This window comes from Carcharhinus amblyrhynchos, chromosome 6 (genome assembly GCF_965287045.1).
Source record: "Carcharhinus amblyrhynchos chromosome 6, sCarAmb.v2.hapA, whole genome shotgun sequence".
NCBI classification, from domain to species: Eukaryota; Metazoa; Chordata; class Chondrichthyes; order Carcharhiniformes; family Carcharhinidae; genus Carcharhinus; species Carcharhinus amblyrhynchos.
Window position 1 is genome coordinate 21,026,514 of NC_137329.1, and position 21,138 is coordinate 21,047,651.

The 21,138-nt window shown below is 42.6% G+C and overlaps 1 protein-coding gene across 3 annotated transcripts in view; it reads left to right on the plus strand.

The window, feature by feature from the left end:
• Positions 1-21,138, plus strand: part of LOC145343740 (doublecortin domain-containing protein 1-like) — a 469,487-nt gene that overhangs the window by 193,490 nt on the left and 254,859 nt on the right. For all 3 annotated transcript variants that reach the window (XM_080190005.1, XM_080190008.1, XM_080190007.1), the window contains 4 exons: positions 2,588-2,686; positions 7,153-7,319; positions 12,041-12,163; positions 18,945-19,062. In XM_080190005.1, coding sequence (XP_080046131.1) covers positions 2,588-2,686; positions 7,153-7,319; positions 12,041-12,163; positions 18,945-19,062 — 507 coding nt within the window. The remainder of the gene's footprint in view (positions 1-2,587; positions 2,687-7,152; positions 7,320-12,040; positions 12,164-18,944; positions 19,063-21,138) is intronic.

Below are 21,138 nucleotides of genomic sequence, written 5' to 3' on the forward strand. Positions count from 1 at the left end.
GGTAACTCTGTTCTCTGATGACATTTTCAACTTTCTAGTAACCCTGTCTTACATCACTGGATATCTAGTATATGCAGTTAGACTCTTCCTCCTCAACAATGTGTCCGTCAGTTGATGGCAAGATGCCTGACTGACTGGTTTGCCATAGTTTAATGAATCATCACGTCTTCGCATTGTTCAATGAGTACTGGACCTACGCGAACACCGGGGAGAGTCAATGTGCAGGCAGATTGATGTCCCAAGCTAGGATAGAGTCAACGATCATGGTAGGTAGCCAATGATGTGCAACTGAGGTGTTGCCTCATGCAATTTTTCAAAGCTACCTCGGCCTTTGGACTAAGCTGAAGCGTTAGACAAATCCAAAGTGGGGTTCAGTGCCTCATCATGTCAGCTTGGATCTTGTTTTGATCAAGCCCAGGATGTGACCCAGGAATATCTCATCTTGTCAGCTTGGATCTTGTTTGTCCCTCTTGTGGGGACCATGAATTGGATTGAAAATGAATTTGGTATTTTGGATAGAATAAAAACTTTTAAAAAATAAACATTGAGCTACGAAGACTGATTCTTCTATTTAGCTACAAGTTTCTCCCAGTTTGTAGTCCTTGTTTTTGTGTCAGAAGGTCAAAAGTTCAAGCCCCATTACAGGTTTGATCATGCAATCTAAGCAGGCCCTTTCATCAATGTGGTAAGAAGGTATTGCTGCATTATTGTCTTTCGGATGCTTGTTTGGATAGATTGAAATATTCCATTCATGATATCTGAAGGAAAACAGGAACAGGAACAACCATTCTCCTCTAAGCAAAATCACCAAATACAGTTCATTTGCCATTTGTGAATTCTTGCTCTGCGAAAGTTGCGTTTGCCTCCCATTGCAACAATGATTACACTTCACAACCATTGGATGTAATGTGCATTGAGGTGCTACATGAGAGAAAATGCTTTCTGCCTGTTTTAACCTTAACCATCACACTTAGCAGTGTTATGAATATGTAAAAGGAAAGCCAGTCACTTCAGGCAGGTTTTTTTTCTGACATATTTGCAAAATACCTTTGCCTAAAAGTAATTCCACTCTAACTGATTTCAGGCTGTTTACCCATTGCCTGAAATGGAATGGGCAACTTAAACACAACTCTATCTTTGTCAGAAAAATGTGTGTTACGATAATCCTCACCAAAACTACCCACCCTCTGGCATATCATTTGCAGTAACTTTGGAGATCTATTATAGAGAATAGACAACAGTAATCAGTGGTTTATAGGAATAGATATTTGATTTGATTTATTGTTGTCACATGTACTAATATACAGTGAAAAATATTGTTTCTTGCATGCTATACAAACATAGAGAAGGAAACGAGAGAGTGCAGAATGTAGAGTTACAATCATAGCTAGGGTGTAGAGAAAGATCAACTTAATGCAAGGTAAGTCCATTCAAAAGTTTGACAGCTGGGAAGAAGCTGTTCTTGATCCGGTTGCTGTGTGACCTCAGACTTTTGTATCTTTTTTCTGACGGAAGAAAGTGGAAGAGAGAATGTCCAGGATGCATGGGGTCCTTAATTATGCTCGCTGCCGAAGTGTAAACAGAATCAATGGATGGGAGGCTGGTTTGCCTGATGGATTGGGCTACATTCACGACCTTTTGTAGTTCCTTGCGGTCTTGGGGAGAGGAAGGCCATACCAAGCTGTGGTACAACCAGAAAGAATGTTTTCCATGGTGCATCTGTAAAAGTTGGTGTGGGTGGTAGCTGATATGCCAAATTTCCTTAGTCTTATGAGAAAGTAGAGGCATTGGTGGGCTTTCTTAACTATAGTGTCAGCATGGGGGATCTGGACAGGTTGTTGGTGATCTGGACACCTAAAAACTTGAAGCTCTCGACCCTTTCTACTTCGTCCCCATTAATGTAGTTAGGGGCATGTTCGTTTTACGCTTCCTGAAGTCAATGACCTTCTCCTTCGTTTTGTTGACATTGAGGGAGAGATTATTATTGTAGGCCATGTAAACCATTCACCTCTCTGAATCTGATCTGCCATTGTATTAGATCAAAGGCTGATCTACATCTCAACTCTACCCACCTTAGCTCCATGTCTGTTGATACATTCACTCAACGAAGAATTGCTAGTTCACTTAACCGAGGCCTTATCTGCTCTCTCGGGCAGATGTAAAGGATCACAAAACACTATTTTGAAGGAGACTTGGAAAGTTGTCCAATTTTTCGCCCTCACCAATAAACAGATTATCTGATGATTGGCTCATTGATATTTCTGGGAACTTTCTATGTGCAAATTGGTTGCTGCGTTTCCCTCCATGCCAACAGTGACTGCACCTTAAGTACAGTACTTTGATGGCTGCTTTGAGATGTCCAGGGGTGCTTAAAAGTGCTTTATGGAAGTTTTATCTAACTTGTTGAATATCAACGGTGGAAGGATGAACATGAAAATTTGAAGGAAATCTCTGCTGGACATAGTGTGTGTAATGGCAAGTGATATAATGTATTTATTTGAAAATACCTTGTGGGAAAATGCCACACTGTTGCTAGATAGTCACATCCCTGTGGGCAATAACCCATTTTGTTTGCTTCACTCATTAGGTGTATCGGAATGGTCAAAGTACTGGAGAAGTTCTCATCTATGTTAACATGAAGGTCATCGAGAAAGAGTCTGGCAGTGATAAATTCATGATGGAAAGAGTAAGGGCTTTTTTTTGCTGGAATTATAATCAAAATAAAAGAAGCATCGTTGCAATAATAATGAAAGCCTTTGTTAAATAAAGTAAAACAAATGTAGTGCCATTTTAATCCAACCCGCACAATGCTGGTTCACACTTTGCTTGGTTTTACCCTCCATTGAAGTCAACAGAGTTTTACAGTGGCACAGTGGTCAGCACTGCTGCCTCACAGCGTCAGGGACCCAGGTTCGATTCTGGCTTGGGTCATTGTCTGTGCAGAGTCTGCACGTTCTCGCCATGTCTGCCTAGGTTTCCTCCAGGCGCTCTGGTTTCCTTCCACAGTCTGAAAGATGTGCTGATTAGGTGTATTGGCCATGCTAAATTCTCTCTCAGTGTATCTGAACAGGCACCGGAGTGTGGCGACAAGGGGATTTTCACAGTAATTTCATTGCATGTTAATATAAGCCTACTTGTGACACGAATAAATAAACTTTAAACTTCAATTGTCCGGAAAGCCTATCTAGTTCACAAATGTCCTTTAGGGAAGGAAATCTGTTGTCCATACCTGATCTGGCCTGCATGTGACTCCAGAGCCACAGCCCTCTGAAATGGCCTAGTAAGCCACTCAGTACAAAGGCAATTAGAGATGGGCAATAAATGCTGGCCAGCCAGTGACGCCCATGTCCCATAAATAAATTATAAAAAAAAGTTCTGCCCTATCCTATTGGTTTCAAACCCAACAATTACCTCCTTTACAAAGCTTCCATTTAGCCTCTATTGTTGGTTAGCAGTTGCATTCACCTGCAGTTGCTTTGCATCAGAAAAATCAACAAGGAAAGCTGTGAGCTCACACTGGCTCACAGTATTAAGGGAGTGTACTTTATCAGTTTTCATAGCCTCTCTATATTTAGGTTACTGTCCTGCGCCATCCTCTTGAAAAGCTGTCTTGATAAATAATTCCACAGCATTCACTTACTGTTGCTGTCCTCTTGAGATATAATTCAACCATTTAAAGCTTTCATTTATTGAACAATGAGAAAATAAGATAGCAGTTTTAAGATCTAAATTATTCAGCTATGGTCCAAGCAACTAAGTGGATATAGGAGGCACCACTGTGCCTCCTATATCCACTTTGCAAGGATGTTTTTATGCAAAGCTAAGCCTCCTGGATGATTCTACACCTGAGCTGTTCTGTTCCTCCTGCATGTAAATATGCATTTTGTCCCGGCCTCTTCCTTCAGTGGTTGGTTCTGCTGCTTCGCCATGCCAGGGACCTGGGTTCAATTCCTGGCTTGTATCACGTTCGCCCCATGTCTGCGTGGGTTTCCTTCGGCTTCCGTTTCCTCCCACAGTCTGAAAGACGTGCTGGTTAGGTGCATTGGCCATGCTAAATTCTTCTTCATTGTACCCCAGCAGGCACCGGAGTATGGCGATTAGGGGATTTTCACAGTAATTTCATTGCAGTGTTGACTTGTGACTCTAATAAAATCACAGAAACACAGAATACCACAGTGCAGAAGAGGGCCTTTGGCCTATCGAACCTGCCCCGACACATGAAAGGCCCTGACCTGCCCACTGAATCCCACTTGCCAGCGCTTGGCCCATAGTCTTGAATGTGATGGCATGCCAAGTACTCATCCAGGTAATTTTTAAAGGATGTGAGGCATCCTGCCTCCACCACCCTCCCAGGGAAACAGCTGCTCCCTATCCACCCTGTCTCATGATCTTGAACACCTCAGTCAGGTCACCTTGCCTCTCAGTCTTCTGTGCTCCAAAGAAAACCACCCAACCCTGCCCAACTTCTCTTTATAACTTACATGTTCCATCCCAGGTAACATCCTGGTGAACCTCCTCTGCACCCCTTCCGGTGTATTACCGTCCTTCCTATAAACTTAATGAACTTAGACTTAAAATTAAACTTCCTTCAAAACACACAATGCATGTTATTCGTTTGAGGAAATAACCAAAAGGTGACCTGTTGCTGCTTTTGTTAATCGTACTCTATAGCTGCCCACTAGGAGCCACCAGAATTCCTCACTTTTGTTTTCCCCTCCATCTCGGCAAGGAACGGAAGGTGACATCCCATCCACTGCCTCTATCCGTTAGTGCTCTACATAGACTGATCTTTGTGGGTTAAGTTCAACTTTTGCAGGGTTGCAAAATGTGCAGTAGCAGATTGATTGTCCAATAGGTTTCAAAAAAACTGCTGAAATTGAATGAGTGTTTTTCATACATGAGCCAAAGCTTTCAATCTCAATGTTGCAGTAGATTAAGCATTTGTATTTTTTCACCATTGAGCATGGATTTCAATCTTGCCCAGATTGATAGGGATGCCTGATGGATATAAAAGCCCTAAGAAGTTTTGGCAGCCCTCAACTCAATTCCTTTCAGGTGTGCCACAGTACAAAATGATTCAACCTGACATTACATGCCCCCCAATTAGAGGGAGGTCAGTGTGGGAAAAGGAAGATTTCATGTTGTTGGCATACGATTGTGTGGAGTTTGCACTTTTCCCCAGTGTCTGCGTGGGATTCCTCCAGGTGCTCCGGTTTCCTCCTACAGTCCAAAGATGTGCGGGTTAGGTGGAGATTGGCACGCTAAATTGACCCTAGTATCAGGGGGATTAGCTAGGGTAAATGTGTGGGATTACAGGAATAGGGCCTGGTGGGATTATGGTCGGTATAGACTCAATGGGTCGAATGGCCTCTTTCTGTACTGTAGGGATTCTATAATTCTGAAGTTGGGACTAACTTGTCATGACATGATTTCAGAAGCTTCACTCTACTATATCTGATGCCAAAATGGAAAATACTCAGTTACCAGAGAGGCACAAAAAAAAGAATCACTCAGCAGTGAATTAATTTTCCATGATGTCTCTGATTAAATGTTGCTTTATTAAACATGGCAACATTCAACCTCTGCCCGAAATGGATGTGAAATTGGCAGAAGGGTGACATTGCCCACTGGTTGGTATCACTGTGTGGTCCTGGTCTCATTCATAGGCCACTGATGTATTGTGAGAACCCAGCAGTCACTTTGAATGCAGCTCACTTGTTCCAGGAAGGCAGGATATGCACCAGCACCTACACTGCTCCAATGGGCAGGTCAGATGCAGAAAAGTGGAGCGGGGGAACTCTCAAAGTAGCAGCAGATTGGAGTTATTTTAAGGGGATCTCGGGAACTGCCTTGACACAACACCCACCAAAATTGATTACCTGGATCATTAGATTATGGAACCATAGAACAGTTATAGCACAGAAGGAGGTCATTTGACAAACAGTTCAGCTTGTTCCATTCCCCTCACCATTCCTGGAAATTATCTCTCTTCAGATAATTACCCAATTCCCTTTTGAAACCCATTGTTGACTCTGTTTCCACCACACTCTCAGGTAGAGCATTCTAGATCCTAACCACTTGCTGGCTAAAACAATTTTTTTTTCCCATGCCAGCTTTGGTTCTTTTGCCAATCATCTTAAATTGGTGTCCTCTGGATCTCGGCAACGGGAGCAGTTTTTTCCTTATCTACCCCCTTGCTCAAGATTCTGAACACTTCGATCAAATATCCTCCCTTCTCTGAAACGAGCACCCCAACTTCCCTGATCTATCCACATAACTGAAGTTCCTCGTTCCAGGAACCACTCTCACAACTATTTTCATTACTCTCTCCAATATCTTTAACATTGTTCCTAAAGAGCGATGCCCAGAATTGAATGCAGTTGAAGCTAAACTAGTGTTTTATAATGCTTCACCAGAGTGTCCTTGCTTTTGTACTCTATGCTCCTATTTCTAAAGCTCAGGAACCCGAGTGCCTTATTAATCGGTCCATCCAACTTCAACGATTTGTGTACGTACAACCCAGGCCCAAGTCCCGCTACTCCTGAATCCCTTCAGAAATGGCTATTTGTTTTTTGTCTTTGACAATTACAATCGGGCTTTCACTAACTGCGTAGCAACCCAATTTGCATATTTAAGTCGCCGCTTGCCCGTTTGTGGAGCTGCCTCATTACTGCTTTGGGTGTTTATGGCGCTTGTCAATTACAGGCCACCCATTATTCAAGGCTGGAAACCAGCAACTGTGGGAGGGGTGGGGGGGGGGTTGCGGGTGGTGGAGGTTTGGGGGTGGGGGTAACAATTGCTCCCCACCCACCCAAACTCAATATCTTTTTGGTTTTGAAGGAAAAATAATACACAGCCTGTAGTGGATGAGTAAAGCAAAGAGCAGGCAACTGATGATTACATTGAACAATCTCCTGTCTGTAACCAGCACAGGAGCAGGGGTCAGAGCCAATGGTAATACTGTTGCACCACCTGCTGGTAAAAAGCCTGTGTTCTCTTTCAGTTCCTTGTGACAAGATAAACAATTCAATCAGCTCGCACTCCCCGAGCACGCTTTTGAACTTAATTAATGTGCGTTAGGATTCCAACTGCACAAGATCTGAAACAAATTTTCAAATCATTCTTTCTTTTATACAATCCTATCTATCCCAGTTGCTTCAGATGATTTGCCAACGGCTCCAGTGCTCGTCGGGATATCATGCCTCAGGTCTCAACCTTAGTCCCACCCGACTGTTTGATGAAAATGGACAAGAAATAAAGAATCCCCTTTTTCTTGAAAACGATCAGAAGGTTTGGGTGTCATATGGCGAAGACTACAGGTAAATTGAAACTGCCCTTTTATCTCTGTGATCGCGGGCTGACCTTCCTTTTTGGTTAGCTTGCAGGCGGGGGGGTGTAGATGCAAACCACTCCAGGTAATAACTGTTCTGCTGCATCCCCGGGATTTTTTTTCCCTTTCTAAGGTTGTATCTCGAGACATACTGGGGAGCTATGACATCTCTATCTGTCTAGCTTCATCTATAGAGCTCTGTCATAGTTCCTGATGTCTGCCTGTCAGCAGCGCGAGAAGGAATTTTTCATGTTTGAATAGTCACCTTAATGATGGCAGATGGAAACACTCCAGGGGGCACAGCCCATCATCTTGTCGTTGTCGTGGGCTGCTCTGACCTGTTCCCCAGCATTTTGTGTTTTGTCCACTTTTAAGCTGAAATGGACAGTAATTGAAAAGTATCTTAAGTGAATTTTATCAAATCCTCTGACAACGCAGTCCTCGTTGTTTGTGTCACTTCCAATAATGTCTTAACCTTTTATGCACCGGTGACAATAAATGAAATGATAAAAAGATAGGGCTTACATTCTTAATAGTTTCTTTCTGAAGCGATGCAATCCACTGCGAGAGAGGGGAAGAAGTTTGACTGTGTGTGTTGTATGAATCTTTCGATGAGCTACCAAAGCACAAATCAAAACTGAGTGACTTGACAGGCCCTAACCAAAGCTGTAAATTTGACATTTTGTTTTCAAAGAGAGCGATGCTTGAACTAAATAAACCAAGCAGGGGCTTTCTAAGATATGGTTTTTGTAGCTTTTATAAACAAACTTTGATTCCTTTGAATTGAATTGAACATTCTGCTACAAGCAGGGATGGCACAGTGGCTCAGTGGTTAGCATTACTGCCTCACAGTACCAGAGACCCCGGTTTGGTTGCCGGCTTGGGCCACTGCCTGTGAGGAGTCTGCACATTCTAGAGTCATAGAATCCTACAGTGCAGAAGGAGGCCACTTGGCCCATCGAATCTGCACCAACCACAATCCCACCCAGGGCCTATCACCGTAGTCACCCTTGTTAGTTCCCCTGACACTAAGGGGCAATTTAGCATGGCCAATCCACCTAACCTGCACATCTTTGGAATGTGGGAAGGAACAGGAGCATCTGGAGGAAACCCACACAGACATGGGGAGAATGTGCAAATTCCACACAGACAGTGACCCAAGCCGGGAATCGAACCGGGGCCCTGGCACTGTAAGGCAGCAGTGCTAATCACGATGCTACTGTGCCACCCATTTCTCCTCACGTCAGTGTGGGCTTCCTCTGGGTGAAACATAGAAGCATAGGAAATAAGAGCAGGAGGAGGCCATTTGGCCCTTTGAGTCAAGTCTGCTGCACCATTCATCATGATCATGTCTTGTCATCCAACTCAATAGTCTAATCCTGCTTTCTCGCCATAACGTTTGATCCCATTTGCCCCAAGTGCTATATTTAGCTGCCTCTTGAATACGTTCAATGTTTTGGCTTCAACTACTTCCTGTAATAATTAAGTCCACAGGCTCATCACTCTTTGGGTGAAGAAATGTCTCCTCATCTCCATCCTAAGTGGCCTACCCCGAATCCTCCAGTTTCCTCTGAAAGATGTGCTGGTTAGGTGCATTGGCCATGTTAAGTTCTCCCTCAGTGTACACAAATAGGCGCCGGAGTGTGGCGACTAGGGTATTTTCACAGTAACTTCATTGCAGTGTTAATATAAGCCTTGTGACACTAAATGTAATAAACTTAGAAATGCAAGATTCTAGTCCTTTATCATTACCTTAAAGAATGAATAACACAATTTGTTCTTGCAGATATAAGGAAAGCAACCAATGCAGTTCATTTCCATTTTCTGCAGGAAATGAGGGATGGAATGGAGTAAATAAGGAATTTTTCTCTTCACTACATGGGTGGCAAACCAGAGGAGGAGATGGAAAATTGTGTGGGCTCTGTATTGGGCAGATAGTACAGTTTCATAGAGGTACCATCTTCAAGGTGGCCTCTTTGATAATCACGCCTGTAAATTGTCCCAAAAAGGAAATTAAACTGATGGGGCTCTTGAACTGGAGGGTATATGTTACTGGTTTCCATGAAAAGCGATGGTAAAGTCTTTGATTATTTTCCAAGATTAATAAAAAAAATCACTATTGTCACACTAGCATTACACAGAAGTGATCTATTGATGGATCTTGACCTGTCATATTGTTGCAAACAAGGGGGTAAAATTGCCTGATGCCTCTTATGTAAGGTAGTAAGTCCAGGAGTGAATGCAAGTTTCCGGTGTGACGTTTTCGAGCTGATCTGTGTGAAACCTGTGCAAGTGGAAACAAAAGGTAGATGGCTCAAAGAACAACAGCATTGTGTCACTCAACTTGAATTTTCCCTGAAGTTTCATTAAATAAATAAATTTAATGTATATATTGGGTGTGGATTTTCAATACCCCAACCCCCCCCACCCCACAATGTGTTTTGCGGTCCTGTCACACCGTTTCCCATTGTTTGCACCCTCCACTGCCAGGGAGCCCACAGCAGAGGTCGCCCTTGATGGGACTGGAAGAATATATATATGCATATATATAATACATTAATGGTGTTCTTCAATCTTTATTTCTAGAATTAAATACACTGGGAACAGAATATATCACCTTAAGCCTGTACTGCCATTCAGTGAGATCACAGCTGATCTCACATCATAACATTCAAGTCTACAGGCCAAGTGCTGCCAATGGGAATAGATGGGAGTTCAGGTGTTTTTCATGTGCCAGTGCAGACATGATGGGCCAAAGGGCCTCTTCTGCATTGTATGATTCTTTGATTCTATGATCTGTGACCTAACTCGAGGCATTCCTTAAAACCTCGGGTTAACAAGAACAATCAAGTCTCAGTTTTAAGATTAACTATAATCCAGCGTCAACTGCCTCATGCAGGAGAAAGCTCCCAATGTCTTTGCATGTAAGCATGCTTTGGAACTTCACTCCTCAAAAGCCCGGCTCTCGTTCTTAGGCTATTGCCAGATTTTCATGGCCCCCTGCTGCAGAGGGGCTGGAAAATGTAGTGAGCCTTTCAAAGTTCCATTGACTTTGGCGGGACCAGAAAATTCCACCAGTGAGAGGGGCCACTAAAATTTCACTCTATGTCTCCTAGTCCTTGGGTTCCCTAACCAGTGAAAATTGAGTAAACAATAGAGAAACAATTACCTTAATATTGTGAAAACTTTGATTAAGTCACCACAGTCCAAATTCAAGGGAATAGAATGATAGTTTATTTCTCTGCTGTAATTTAACCCTTGGAGAGCAGATTGCGTTCCAGTTGCAACCCTCAAAGGCTGATGTATCCTTCTGAAGGTGTCATGCATGGATGTGAACACTATCTGATGTGGTCGAACTAGTGCTTTGTATACCTGCAGCATATCTTCTAAACCTTTCATGTTCCAGTTCTCCAGATGTAGAGGCCAGCCTTTTAAATGATCCATTTACATGGAACCCCTCAAGTCTCTTTGGGCTGCCATTTCTTTTATCTCTTCACTTCGAAAGTGTTCTGATCCATTATTTTGGACTTTCAGCCGGGAAAGTTATTATAAATACTGAACGAATGCAAATGTAGAATACCTGTAGTATTGCAAAAAATATTGATGCTTTAGCTGTACTACATATTTGAAGCTGAAAATTGTATTGTTTTATACAGATAACTTTATTGATTAGTCACATGTAAGACTTACATTAACACTGCAATGAAGTTACTATGAAATTCCCCTCATCGCCACACTCCGATGCCTAACCAGATGTCTTTCAGACTGTGGGAAGAAACCGAAGCAAACCCATGCAGACATGGGGCGAATGTGCAAACTCCACACAGACAGTGACCCAAGCTGGGAATTGAACCCAGATCACTGGCACTGTGAGACAGCAGTGCTAACCACTGTGCCACCGCGACACCATTATAGTATGTACCACACAATGTATTATTCTGCTGCTAAGGTTCTTTGGATTTTTAATCAGCCTGTCCCTTTAAGGGCACAATGACTAAATGCTGTGACTGGATACCTCACAAGGTCAACGAGAGAGGTTAATTGCTGTTCGGCATTTGCTAAAACTAACTAGACACTAATTGCTTTTTCAATGTGTGACAGAAATTTGTATCTGCGATACCTGAAGGGTTAAAACTTAAAAAAAAACGTATGTAGCATTATTTTTTGTAGAATGTGTATACTCCCTATGAAGGAATGGAGTTGTAATCAAAATTAATTTGTCATAAAAAGCATGGCATAATGTCTAATTTTGCAAATTAGATCATGCATTAATTTGAAAGCTTGAATAGTTCATTTTTTGGAATTATGTATATATTTTTATTCCAATTAGCTACCCATGACAACTATATTATATGCAGTACAATTATGATGTAAGGAGTGTAAAATAGTCAAGGAAAAGGCAGACAGCGACTAAAAAAAACCTGGGGCAGAGTCCTGTGGTAATATTAGTGCAGAGGCCACTGGAAATTTTATTAGTAATTATTTCAATTATTTTACCATTTCATCAATTTTTTTAATTGTTTTGTTTTTTTGAGTCCTTAATTATGTAGTTGGCTTTAAAAATATAAATAATTGGAATCAAGGACTCTTAAAGATGATGGAGTTGAATCTATAAAATAGCATTCACGTGCATCGCAGTTAATTGTCTTATTTATTTTGTAAAAAAAACTAAAGCTGGCAATTACTTGTTGCTCTTTGTTTGTCTTATAGGAGCATCTGCAAACCATTTCTCTGCGTGAGGTTTGACCGGGTAATAGGAATTATGGAGCAGGACCAGAAAGTAGTTTATAAAACTTCTCTGGAATATGATGGTCCTTTAACTGACTTGGAAAAGTATGATGCTTTAATCACGGTTTAATAGTATCTTAGACTTCCTCCTTTTGTGCATCTTGACTCATGCTTAAATGAGTTGCAGTGTTAAAGTTGAAATCTGTTTAATGGATTCTATGGATGGGGGTTTTCCTGTCCCGCCTGCCATGGGAATAGCAGCGGGCGGGACATGGACCATGCAAAAGTCTGTTGATCTTGGGTGGGATTTTCCGGTCTTGGGGTGAGTGTGGTCGGAAAATCCTGCCCTATCTCATTGCTTGTAATAGACTCATCAATCGTGGTTTCATTTAGTTTGGGAATGCCCCAGTGCCTCTTTTCAGAAACATTTAAAGATCTAGGCAAGATTTTACACTGCTACTGCACTTCTATAAGTGCAAAAGCCACGTAAACCACACGCATACAGTTCTTGCTCAGGAGCAGAGTAGGAACTGGTTCAAATGAGCTGTTGTATTTTTCCATTCATTATTCCCTTTCACTGCCTTTTTGTACCTTGCTGCTCCAGCTATCACCCTCTCTTAAACATACACATTCAGCAGCAGGAAGGAGCCCCCGCTAGCATTATTTAACATCATCAAATACTCTCAGGTTAGTTGTTTGTTGGTTTCTACTGGCTCTGTTTGAGTTGGTGGAAAGGTTAGGTGTTTTTTTTTGCCCCAACAACATCCCCTCCACACAAAGGGCCATCTGTCACTTGTTCTTTCACACAGCACTGACCTTTGTTCTGCAATTAACACAATCTACTATCCTACCTTTATGCCACTATCGGCACATTCTTTAATCCTTAACATTACCATTAACATTTACTTTGTCTTGTGCCCCAAACACCTTTGTTGAACCTCTCCTGGCTCACACCTATCCCCAACCTCCTATTTGGCTCCAATTGCATCACCTGCTCTTCAACAATACAGTATCTATCACATTTATCCCTCTCTTTAACTTTGAAGAAGAGCCTTATGGGCTTGAAACATTGGATAAAAGCAAATTACTGCGGATGCTGGAATCGGAAACCAAAAGAGAAAACATTGGAAAATCTCAGCAGGTCTGGCAGCATTTGTAAGGAGAGAAAAGAGCTGAGTAGGGCTTGAAACGTGAACTGTTTCTCTCTTCACAGATGCCACCAGGCCTACAGAGTTTTTACAACATTCCCTGCTTGTATTTTAGCTGTTTTCTGGAGTTGTTTAAAGTTGATAAAGTCAACAGGGTGCTGCACATTGACAGGTTTTGGTTTTAACCTCAAGGGTTTTGGTCAGATGGCTTGCTCTCCTAAATGAATAGTTTCCATTCCTTTGGGAGGGAGATGGAGCAGAAACAACAAAGATGGAAAGTTGCTTACAGAAAGAGGTGGAGGGGAAGGATTTTCAGCAGAAGATCTTATCCAACGGGGGCCTCCTGGGAGCTTTTCTCTTATCTCAACCTAAACGAGAAGCAGTTTATGCATCATCTACACTTCACAAAGAAGATACACATAGGATCCTGCCACTGCCATCCCTTGAACCCAGAACTGCAATCCCAGAGCGGGGAAATGATGCCACTGTCAGTGTTTGTGAAGGGGAGAGTGATTCTGAATTTCTTCATGTCCATATCCTTCCAGCCTGGATTAGGTGACACCTAGAACATCTCCCAGTTTGTTATTCACTGCTACAGAAGAGAAGTGAGAAATACCACGAGAAGGGAGTTCACTGGGTTTTCTCTGACCAAAGAGAAGTAGTTGGAGCATCTACCTGGCTTTCAGGCTAGCAGTTTCCCTGTAGAGTAGGATGCCATTGAATGCACACGTGTAGCTTTGTGGATGCTGTATCTAAATGTAGAGGTGGGTCACAACCCCAAAGTTTAGCACTTCCTGAATGTGGTTACATGTGTGACCTTGAGCAGCATACCTGCTATCCTGGCAGCAATGATGATGGTTTTATTCAACATCAACCTGCTGCTCCCTCAGTACTCAAGCCACCAGATCAAATCAGAGGATAATTAATGGGTGATGATGGCTATCCCCTTAATAACTGGCTTATGACTCTGGTCCACAACGCAACCAGGCATGACCATCCATTGATTCTGTCTACACTTCCTACTGCCTCGGAAAAGTAGCCAGCATTGTCAAGGACCCCATGCACACCAGACATACTCTCTTCACCTTCTTCCATCGGGAAAAAGATACGAAAGTCTGAGATTATATATCAACCGATTCAAGAACAGTTTCTTCCCTGCTGCCATCAGACTTTTGATATGGATCTACCATATATTAAGTTGATCTTTCTCTACACCTTAGCTATGACAGTACCATTTATATCCTCCACTCTCTTCTTTCCTTCATCCCTATGTACTCTATGAATGGTATGTTCTATATAACGCAAGAAACAATACTTTTCATTGTATCCCAATACATATGACAATATAAATCAAATCAAATCAAATCAATTCAGGGTGTATACAAAAACAGGCAGGTTGAAACATCATAGAGCAGACCATTCTGGTGCTTCAGAAGCAGCTGTGCTGCCTGTGTCACTTTGGAGGAGCCCTGGAGTACTCACAGGACTGTGTGTCCTAATCTGATGTGGTCTGCTGTACCCTCCACAAAATGGCCATCCTGAGGCTTAGGGTTAGCCAATAGGGCAACAGTGAGCAGTTTCTGGAAGAGTAGCAAAAGCCTATACTTTAATAAATCATTTTTTGATCAGCCAAAGTCAACATGATTTTACAAAAAGGAAACTATGTTTGACAAATTTATTTGAGTTTTTTGAGGATGTAACTGGTAAGATAGATAAAAGAGAACACGTGCTCTGTATTGCACTCAGACTCAGCTAAAGGTAGCCATTACTGAACTAATTTTATTCACACCTCCCCAACAGCGAGGGCAATATTATAAAATGTTGAGATCTTGCAATGTCCTTCAACAGGGTTTCCCAAACATTTCAACTTGTTTAACCCCTAGTGGCATCTCAAGGGCATCAGGGAACCCCAAGCATTCTCAAAATTTTAACTCCCCCTTTTTTGCCACAAAATAGGTGCAAACACAGAAATCAAATGAAAACAGATCTTTTCTAGCTATATCTATTCATATATTAAAATTAAGAAGAGGCACACAGTCACGAATACATTCCCCAGCAACATGGCCCCCTTACATTAACTCCTGGCCAAGCCACCCTTCCATGGTCCCTTAATATTGTCCCCTGGAAGTAGTACCCACTTAAGGAGTGGGTAGTCAATAAAGTTCTCTTATTAAAAATATATTTCTAGGTTTACGTTTATCATTTTTAATGAGAGGAGTGATGCTGGAAAGCTAATACTCACATCGGACACACGCATCTCTCTCTCACCGTCACACACATTCCCCCTCTTTCACACATACTCACACACTTGTCCACCTCTCTCACACACATTCAACTTCTCTCTTACACACACTCACCTCCTCTCTCAATCTCTCTTACGCTTCAAGGCCAACTCTACCCAGTTGGTATATAAGCTGTGGAAGTGTGCGGTTATTCATTTTGGTAGTAACAATAGGAAAACAGATTTTTTTTTTCAGATGTTGACACTTAAAGAGATAAATGTAAACATAGAAGAATAGAAACATAGAAACTAGAAGCAGGAGTAGGCCAGATGAGGGTGTACTGATATAAGTCAAAGAGTAAGCTAGAATGCAGGTACAGCAAACAGTTAGGAAGGTAAATGGCATGTTGGCCTTTATTGGAATGAGTTTGTGTATAAAAATACCGATGTTTTGCTAAAATTGTGTTGGCTTTAGTGACACCACACTTGCAGTATCCTATGCAGATTTGATCCCCATACCAAAGGAATGATATGCTTGTTTAGAGACAGTACACAGAAGTGTCACTAGATTGGTTCTTGGGATGTGAGACCTGTCCTGTGAGGAGAGTCTGGGTAAATTGGGCCTGTCCTCTTTGGAGTCAGATAAATGTGAAGGAGGTCTTTGAAACATGCAAGATCCTGACATGATAGACTCAGAGGTTATTCCTTTTTTCTGGTGGATCTAGAACATGGGGGCACAGCCTCAGGCTGTGTTTTTTGATTTATTTTACTTATTTAGATACAAAAATACATGCATATTGTATGGCTCTGTGCCTATACTCTATCACAATCTCAAGACGGTGTAGTTAAGACTAGCAGCACATCAACATTTTGAATATATCACGCCCCAAATTCCCTCTCCATTAAACACAAACATTAAATTTTTAATATTGCAACTCTAAATGGGCAAATGTCATGCAAGTGCTTAAAATAATTTTCATTCCATTAGGCTTAATATAAGCTTGTACACAGTAATACGCAAGGTAGTGCTTTTGGGATTAAGATGAGGGGAACTTTCTTCACTCAGAGATTTTCTCAATCTTTGAAATTGTCTACCCTGGAATGTTGTGTATACTTCACAGTAGAGTATTTTCAGGACTGAGATTGATAGATTTTTGACCTCTCAGTGAATCAAGGGAGATGGATTGATTCCCTGAGAGATCCTGGAAAGTAGAATTAAGATACAAAACTCAGTGAGCATCTTATTGACTGGCAGAGCAGGCCCAAAAGTGGCAGATGATCTATTCCTGCTCCTAATCCTGCTTATGTTCTGAGGAGGAGGAGTCAGAGGTGTGCACAAGGAAGAGGAGAATGAGCAGGAAGAGGATGGAGGTGGAATCCAGAGCACCCCTAGTGATCTTCTCCCCATGTGGAGATCAAATGATTTTGATTTGTTTGATTTGATTTGATTTATTATTGCCACATGCATTGGTATACAGTGAAAGATATTGTCTCTTGCGAGCTATACAGACAAAGATTACCGTTCATAGGGAAAGAAAGGAGAGAGTGCAGAATGTACAGTCATAGCTAGGGTGTAGAAAAAGCTCAACTTAATGCAAGGTAGGTCCATTCAAATGACTGATGGCAGCAGGCAAGAACCTGCTCTTGAGTCTATCTTTTTCCTCAGGGAAAAAGGTGACACCTTCACACAGTCCACAAGCGTGACACTGACCTTCCACTCACATGCCATTTGAACTCACTATCTTAGAATCACCACTGTGCAGAAGGAGGCCATTTGGCCCATTGAGGCTGCATCGACAACAATCCCTCCCGGACCCTAATCCTGTAACCCTACGTATTTACCCAGCTAATTCCCCTGACACAAAGGGACAATTTAGCATGGCCAATCAATCTAACTAGCACATCTTTGGACTGTGGGAGGAAACCAGAGCACCAGGAGGAAGCCCAGGCAGACATGGAGAGAACATGCAGACTCTACATGGACAGTAACCCAAGGCTAGAATTGAATCCAGTTCCCTGGTGCTGTGCAGCAGCAGTGCTAACTACTGTGTCACTGCACCATCCTTACTCTTATGCTCAGGTTTCTGTCCTCCACCTGCCATAATGTTCCAGCGAATCCCAACACAAGCTGAAGGAACAGCGCCTCATCTCCCAGTCAGGCATGTTATAGCCATCTGGACTCAACATTGAGTTCAGCAACTTCAGGCCATGAACTCTGTCCTCCATCTTGACTTTTTTCACCCTAGGGCTGGTCTGTATCTTATTCTCATTTTTTTTGCTTTTAAACAGCACTGACCTTTATTCTGCTGTTAGCCAATTCTGCTCCTTTGCTTTCGGGCAGTGCTGACTTTTATCCTACTATTCAATACTATTCTAGACCAATCCAATAATTCATCAGTACTACCATTACCACTCCGTTTGTCTTTGGTTCCAAGACATCCTTGTCAATTAATGTCACCACCCTCTAACCTATCCCTGACCTTCTCTTTTGCTCCACCTGCCCCTCTCCCTTTTTCAAGAGCATAAAACCCATGACATATCTACCTCATTTCACTTCCAAGGAAGCGTCATATAGAACTCAAAACATGACCTCTTTTCCTCCATCCATAGATACCGCCAGACCTGCTGGGTTTTCCAATATTTCCTCTTTTAATTTCAGATCTCCAGTATCCGTAGTATTAGTAACAAGAGGATGGAGGTGATATCCATCGCATTCCCATTCCGAATGGGTTGTCCAAGATCACCTCATTTAATGATAGTTCAGCCAAAGTCAACCCCAATTCCTAATCATTTTGGCCGTGGAGCCCCACGATAGTGGGGAGAACAAATGTAGGGTTGGGGGTATCACACGGCCTGTGCAGAGTGGGACGGGTAATGGGTCTGGGTAGGGAGGGAGGGGGGAATTAACCACAAAGGCCTGCAGTAGCTTGGATCTGGGGAGGGGGGGGTGCAGCACTGACAGCTCTCTGCATTCAGAGAACACAGAGATCTGAGCATGCGCAATTGTGCCCTGAGTTGCTATCTGCTGGCTTTCAGTGAACATAGGCTCTACCTCTTACCACTGCTGGCGAGAAACAGGATTGGCTTCAGTTTTTTGACAGAGTGAGGTCCGATTTGATTTTTAACTCACCCCCAAAAAATTCCTGTTTTCACGCTTGTTTGGCATTTAGAATTTTTTTGTATGATTGTCCGCTGTGAGTATAGTGGAGCTTCCATCACTGACTGACATGGTTCAGAGGAAAAACCAAATCATTAAGGTAATACCAAATTGAGGCAGTAAGAGCTTGAAAGCCAAACTTTTGTTGTTTATCTTTTCCTTTAAGTGGGATAGATTCCAACATTTCTGCCCCTTAAGATCCCAACTACTAGAGCACATGTGCCATTCTACTACAGCGAGGGAAATTGAGCCAGAAGTTTAATTCTACAGTTTTTATGGAGAAAAATGTGTTTAAGGAATTGGTTTAAATGAGATTGATGAAATGCACAAAACATACTAAACATGTGATTACATTTGTAGGTGCGAGACTTGGGAAGTGTGTACAGAATTCCCAGAGAACTATGACTGGACACAAATGAATCAGAGCTGCCACGAAAAGATGGACATGACAAAGAACTACCACTTCCTTCAATGGAAGGTGGGTACCCACACAGGTTCAATAGTTAATCAAACCTGACACAGTTTTAATGTAATATTGATCATGCTTGAGCTGAAAATCTTCAACATGGTGGCACAATGGTTAGCATTGCTGCCTTACAGTGTCAGGGACCCAGCTTTGATTCCCAGCTTGGGTCACTGTCTGAGCAGAGTCTGTATGTTTCCCCTGCATCTGTGTGGGTTTCCTCCGGGTACTCTGGTGTGGGTGGCACTGTGTTTAGCACTGCTGCCTCACAGTGCCAGGGACCTGGGTTTGATTCCCAGCTTGGGTGACTGTGTAGAATTTGCACACTCTCCCTGTGCCTGTGTGGGTTTCCTCCACATGCTCTGGTTTCCTCCCACAGTCAAAAGATGTGTGGGTTAGGTTGATTGGCCATGCTAAATTGCCCCTTAGTATCCCAGGATGAGTAGGTTAGAGGGATTAGTGAGTAAATATGTGGGTTTACAGGGGTGGAGCCTGGATGGGATTGTTGTCGGTGCAGATTCGATGGGCTGAATGGCCTCCTTTAGTGTTGTAAGGATTTTATGAACTCTACTCTATTGACTTAACTATGGTAGTAATGGCACTGGCAATCTCTGTTCTTGATCCTCTTTAGGGTCAGGCCAAAGGCAAATGATTTAAATATTTTCAATACATGCCTGTGACATTGGTATCACTTTTTGAGTGCTTGCCAAAGGGAATAGGGTATAACTCAACTTCCACCTTCAGTGTCAATGTCCTTGTTTCGGTCCGGCTGGAACTCAGCATCTTTGTACCGGCTGCACCAGCATCAGCTCAGGGATTGTGGACAGGCAGATCCTTATTAATATCAGTAAAGGCACTGTCACTCCTGTGCAGCGAACAGTTTAGCTGCAACTATTTGGCAGTGTGTGCAGAACACTGGAAAGTTGGGTTACTTTAAGGCCTTTGATCTGCACAAACTACTCTGAGGATTGATGAGGTGACACCTACAGTACTGGCCCAGTTTGAGTTAGATGGACTATCCATGATTTGCCTGTTCTGGGATATCCTAATGTTTGCAGGTTTGTTTTTTGCTGAGAGATAGGTGAATGATCTGCATGGAAATTCATACGTGGGCTGCTTTGAATAATCTAGTATGTTGTGACAGCATGAGAGCAGTACAGTGCAATTTTTCTTCTGGTTCCGTTGTCATCAGGAACTGCACAGTGAATAGGTGAAAAGATGAAATATATTCCCTCTGTTGCTAATTACTCCACCTATTTATACATAAAAATCTGTATCAAGTGTGTACATACACGCACATGTGTTCTCCAATACTGACCCTGGCAGAGTTTGCAGGGTTAGTGGAAGGGCAGAAGGATATATGTAGCACTTTAGAATCATAGAGTCTCGACAGTGCATTTGGCTTCTCAAGTCAGCACCAACTCTCTGACAGATTATCCCACTCAGGCCCTCTTCCCCCATCCCATCCCTGTAATTTCACACATTTACCATGGATAATCCATCTAACTGACATATCTTTGGACACTATGGACAATTTAGCATGGCCAATCCAGCTAACCTACAAATCTTTGGACACCACGGAGTAATTTACCGTGCTCAATCAACCTGCACATCTTTTGGACTGTGGGAGGGAACTGGAGTACCTGGAGAAAACCCACGTAGATACTGGGAGAATGTGAAAACTCCACACAGACAGTCATCCAAGGCCAGAATTGAACGCAGGTCCCTGGCGCTGTGTGGCAGAGCTAACCACTGTTAAACTTTATTTTTTAAGTTTAAAGTTTATTAATGTCACAAATAGGCTTACATTAATGCTGCAATGAAATTACTGTGAAAATCCCGCCGTCACCACACTCTAGTGCCTGTTTGGGCACACTGAGAGATAATTTAGCACTGCCAATACACCTAACCAGCACTTCTTTTGGACTGTGGGAGGAAACTGGAACACCTGGAGGAAACCCAAGCTGACGTGCAGAGAACGTGCAGACACCGCCCAGACAGTGACCCAAGTCAGGATTCAAACCCGAGTCCTTGGTGCTGTGATGCAGCAGTGATAACCACCATACCACTGTATTGCTCATGTCTGAGGCC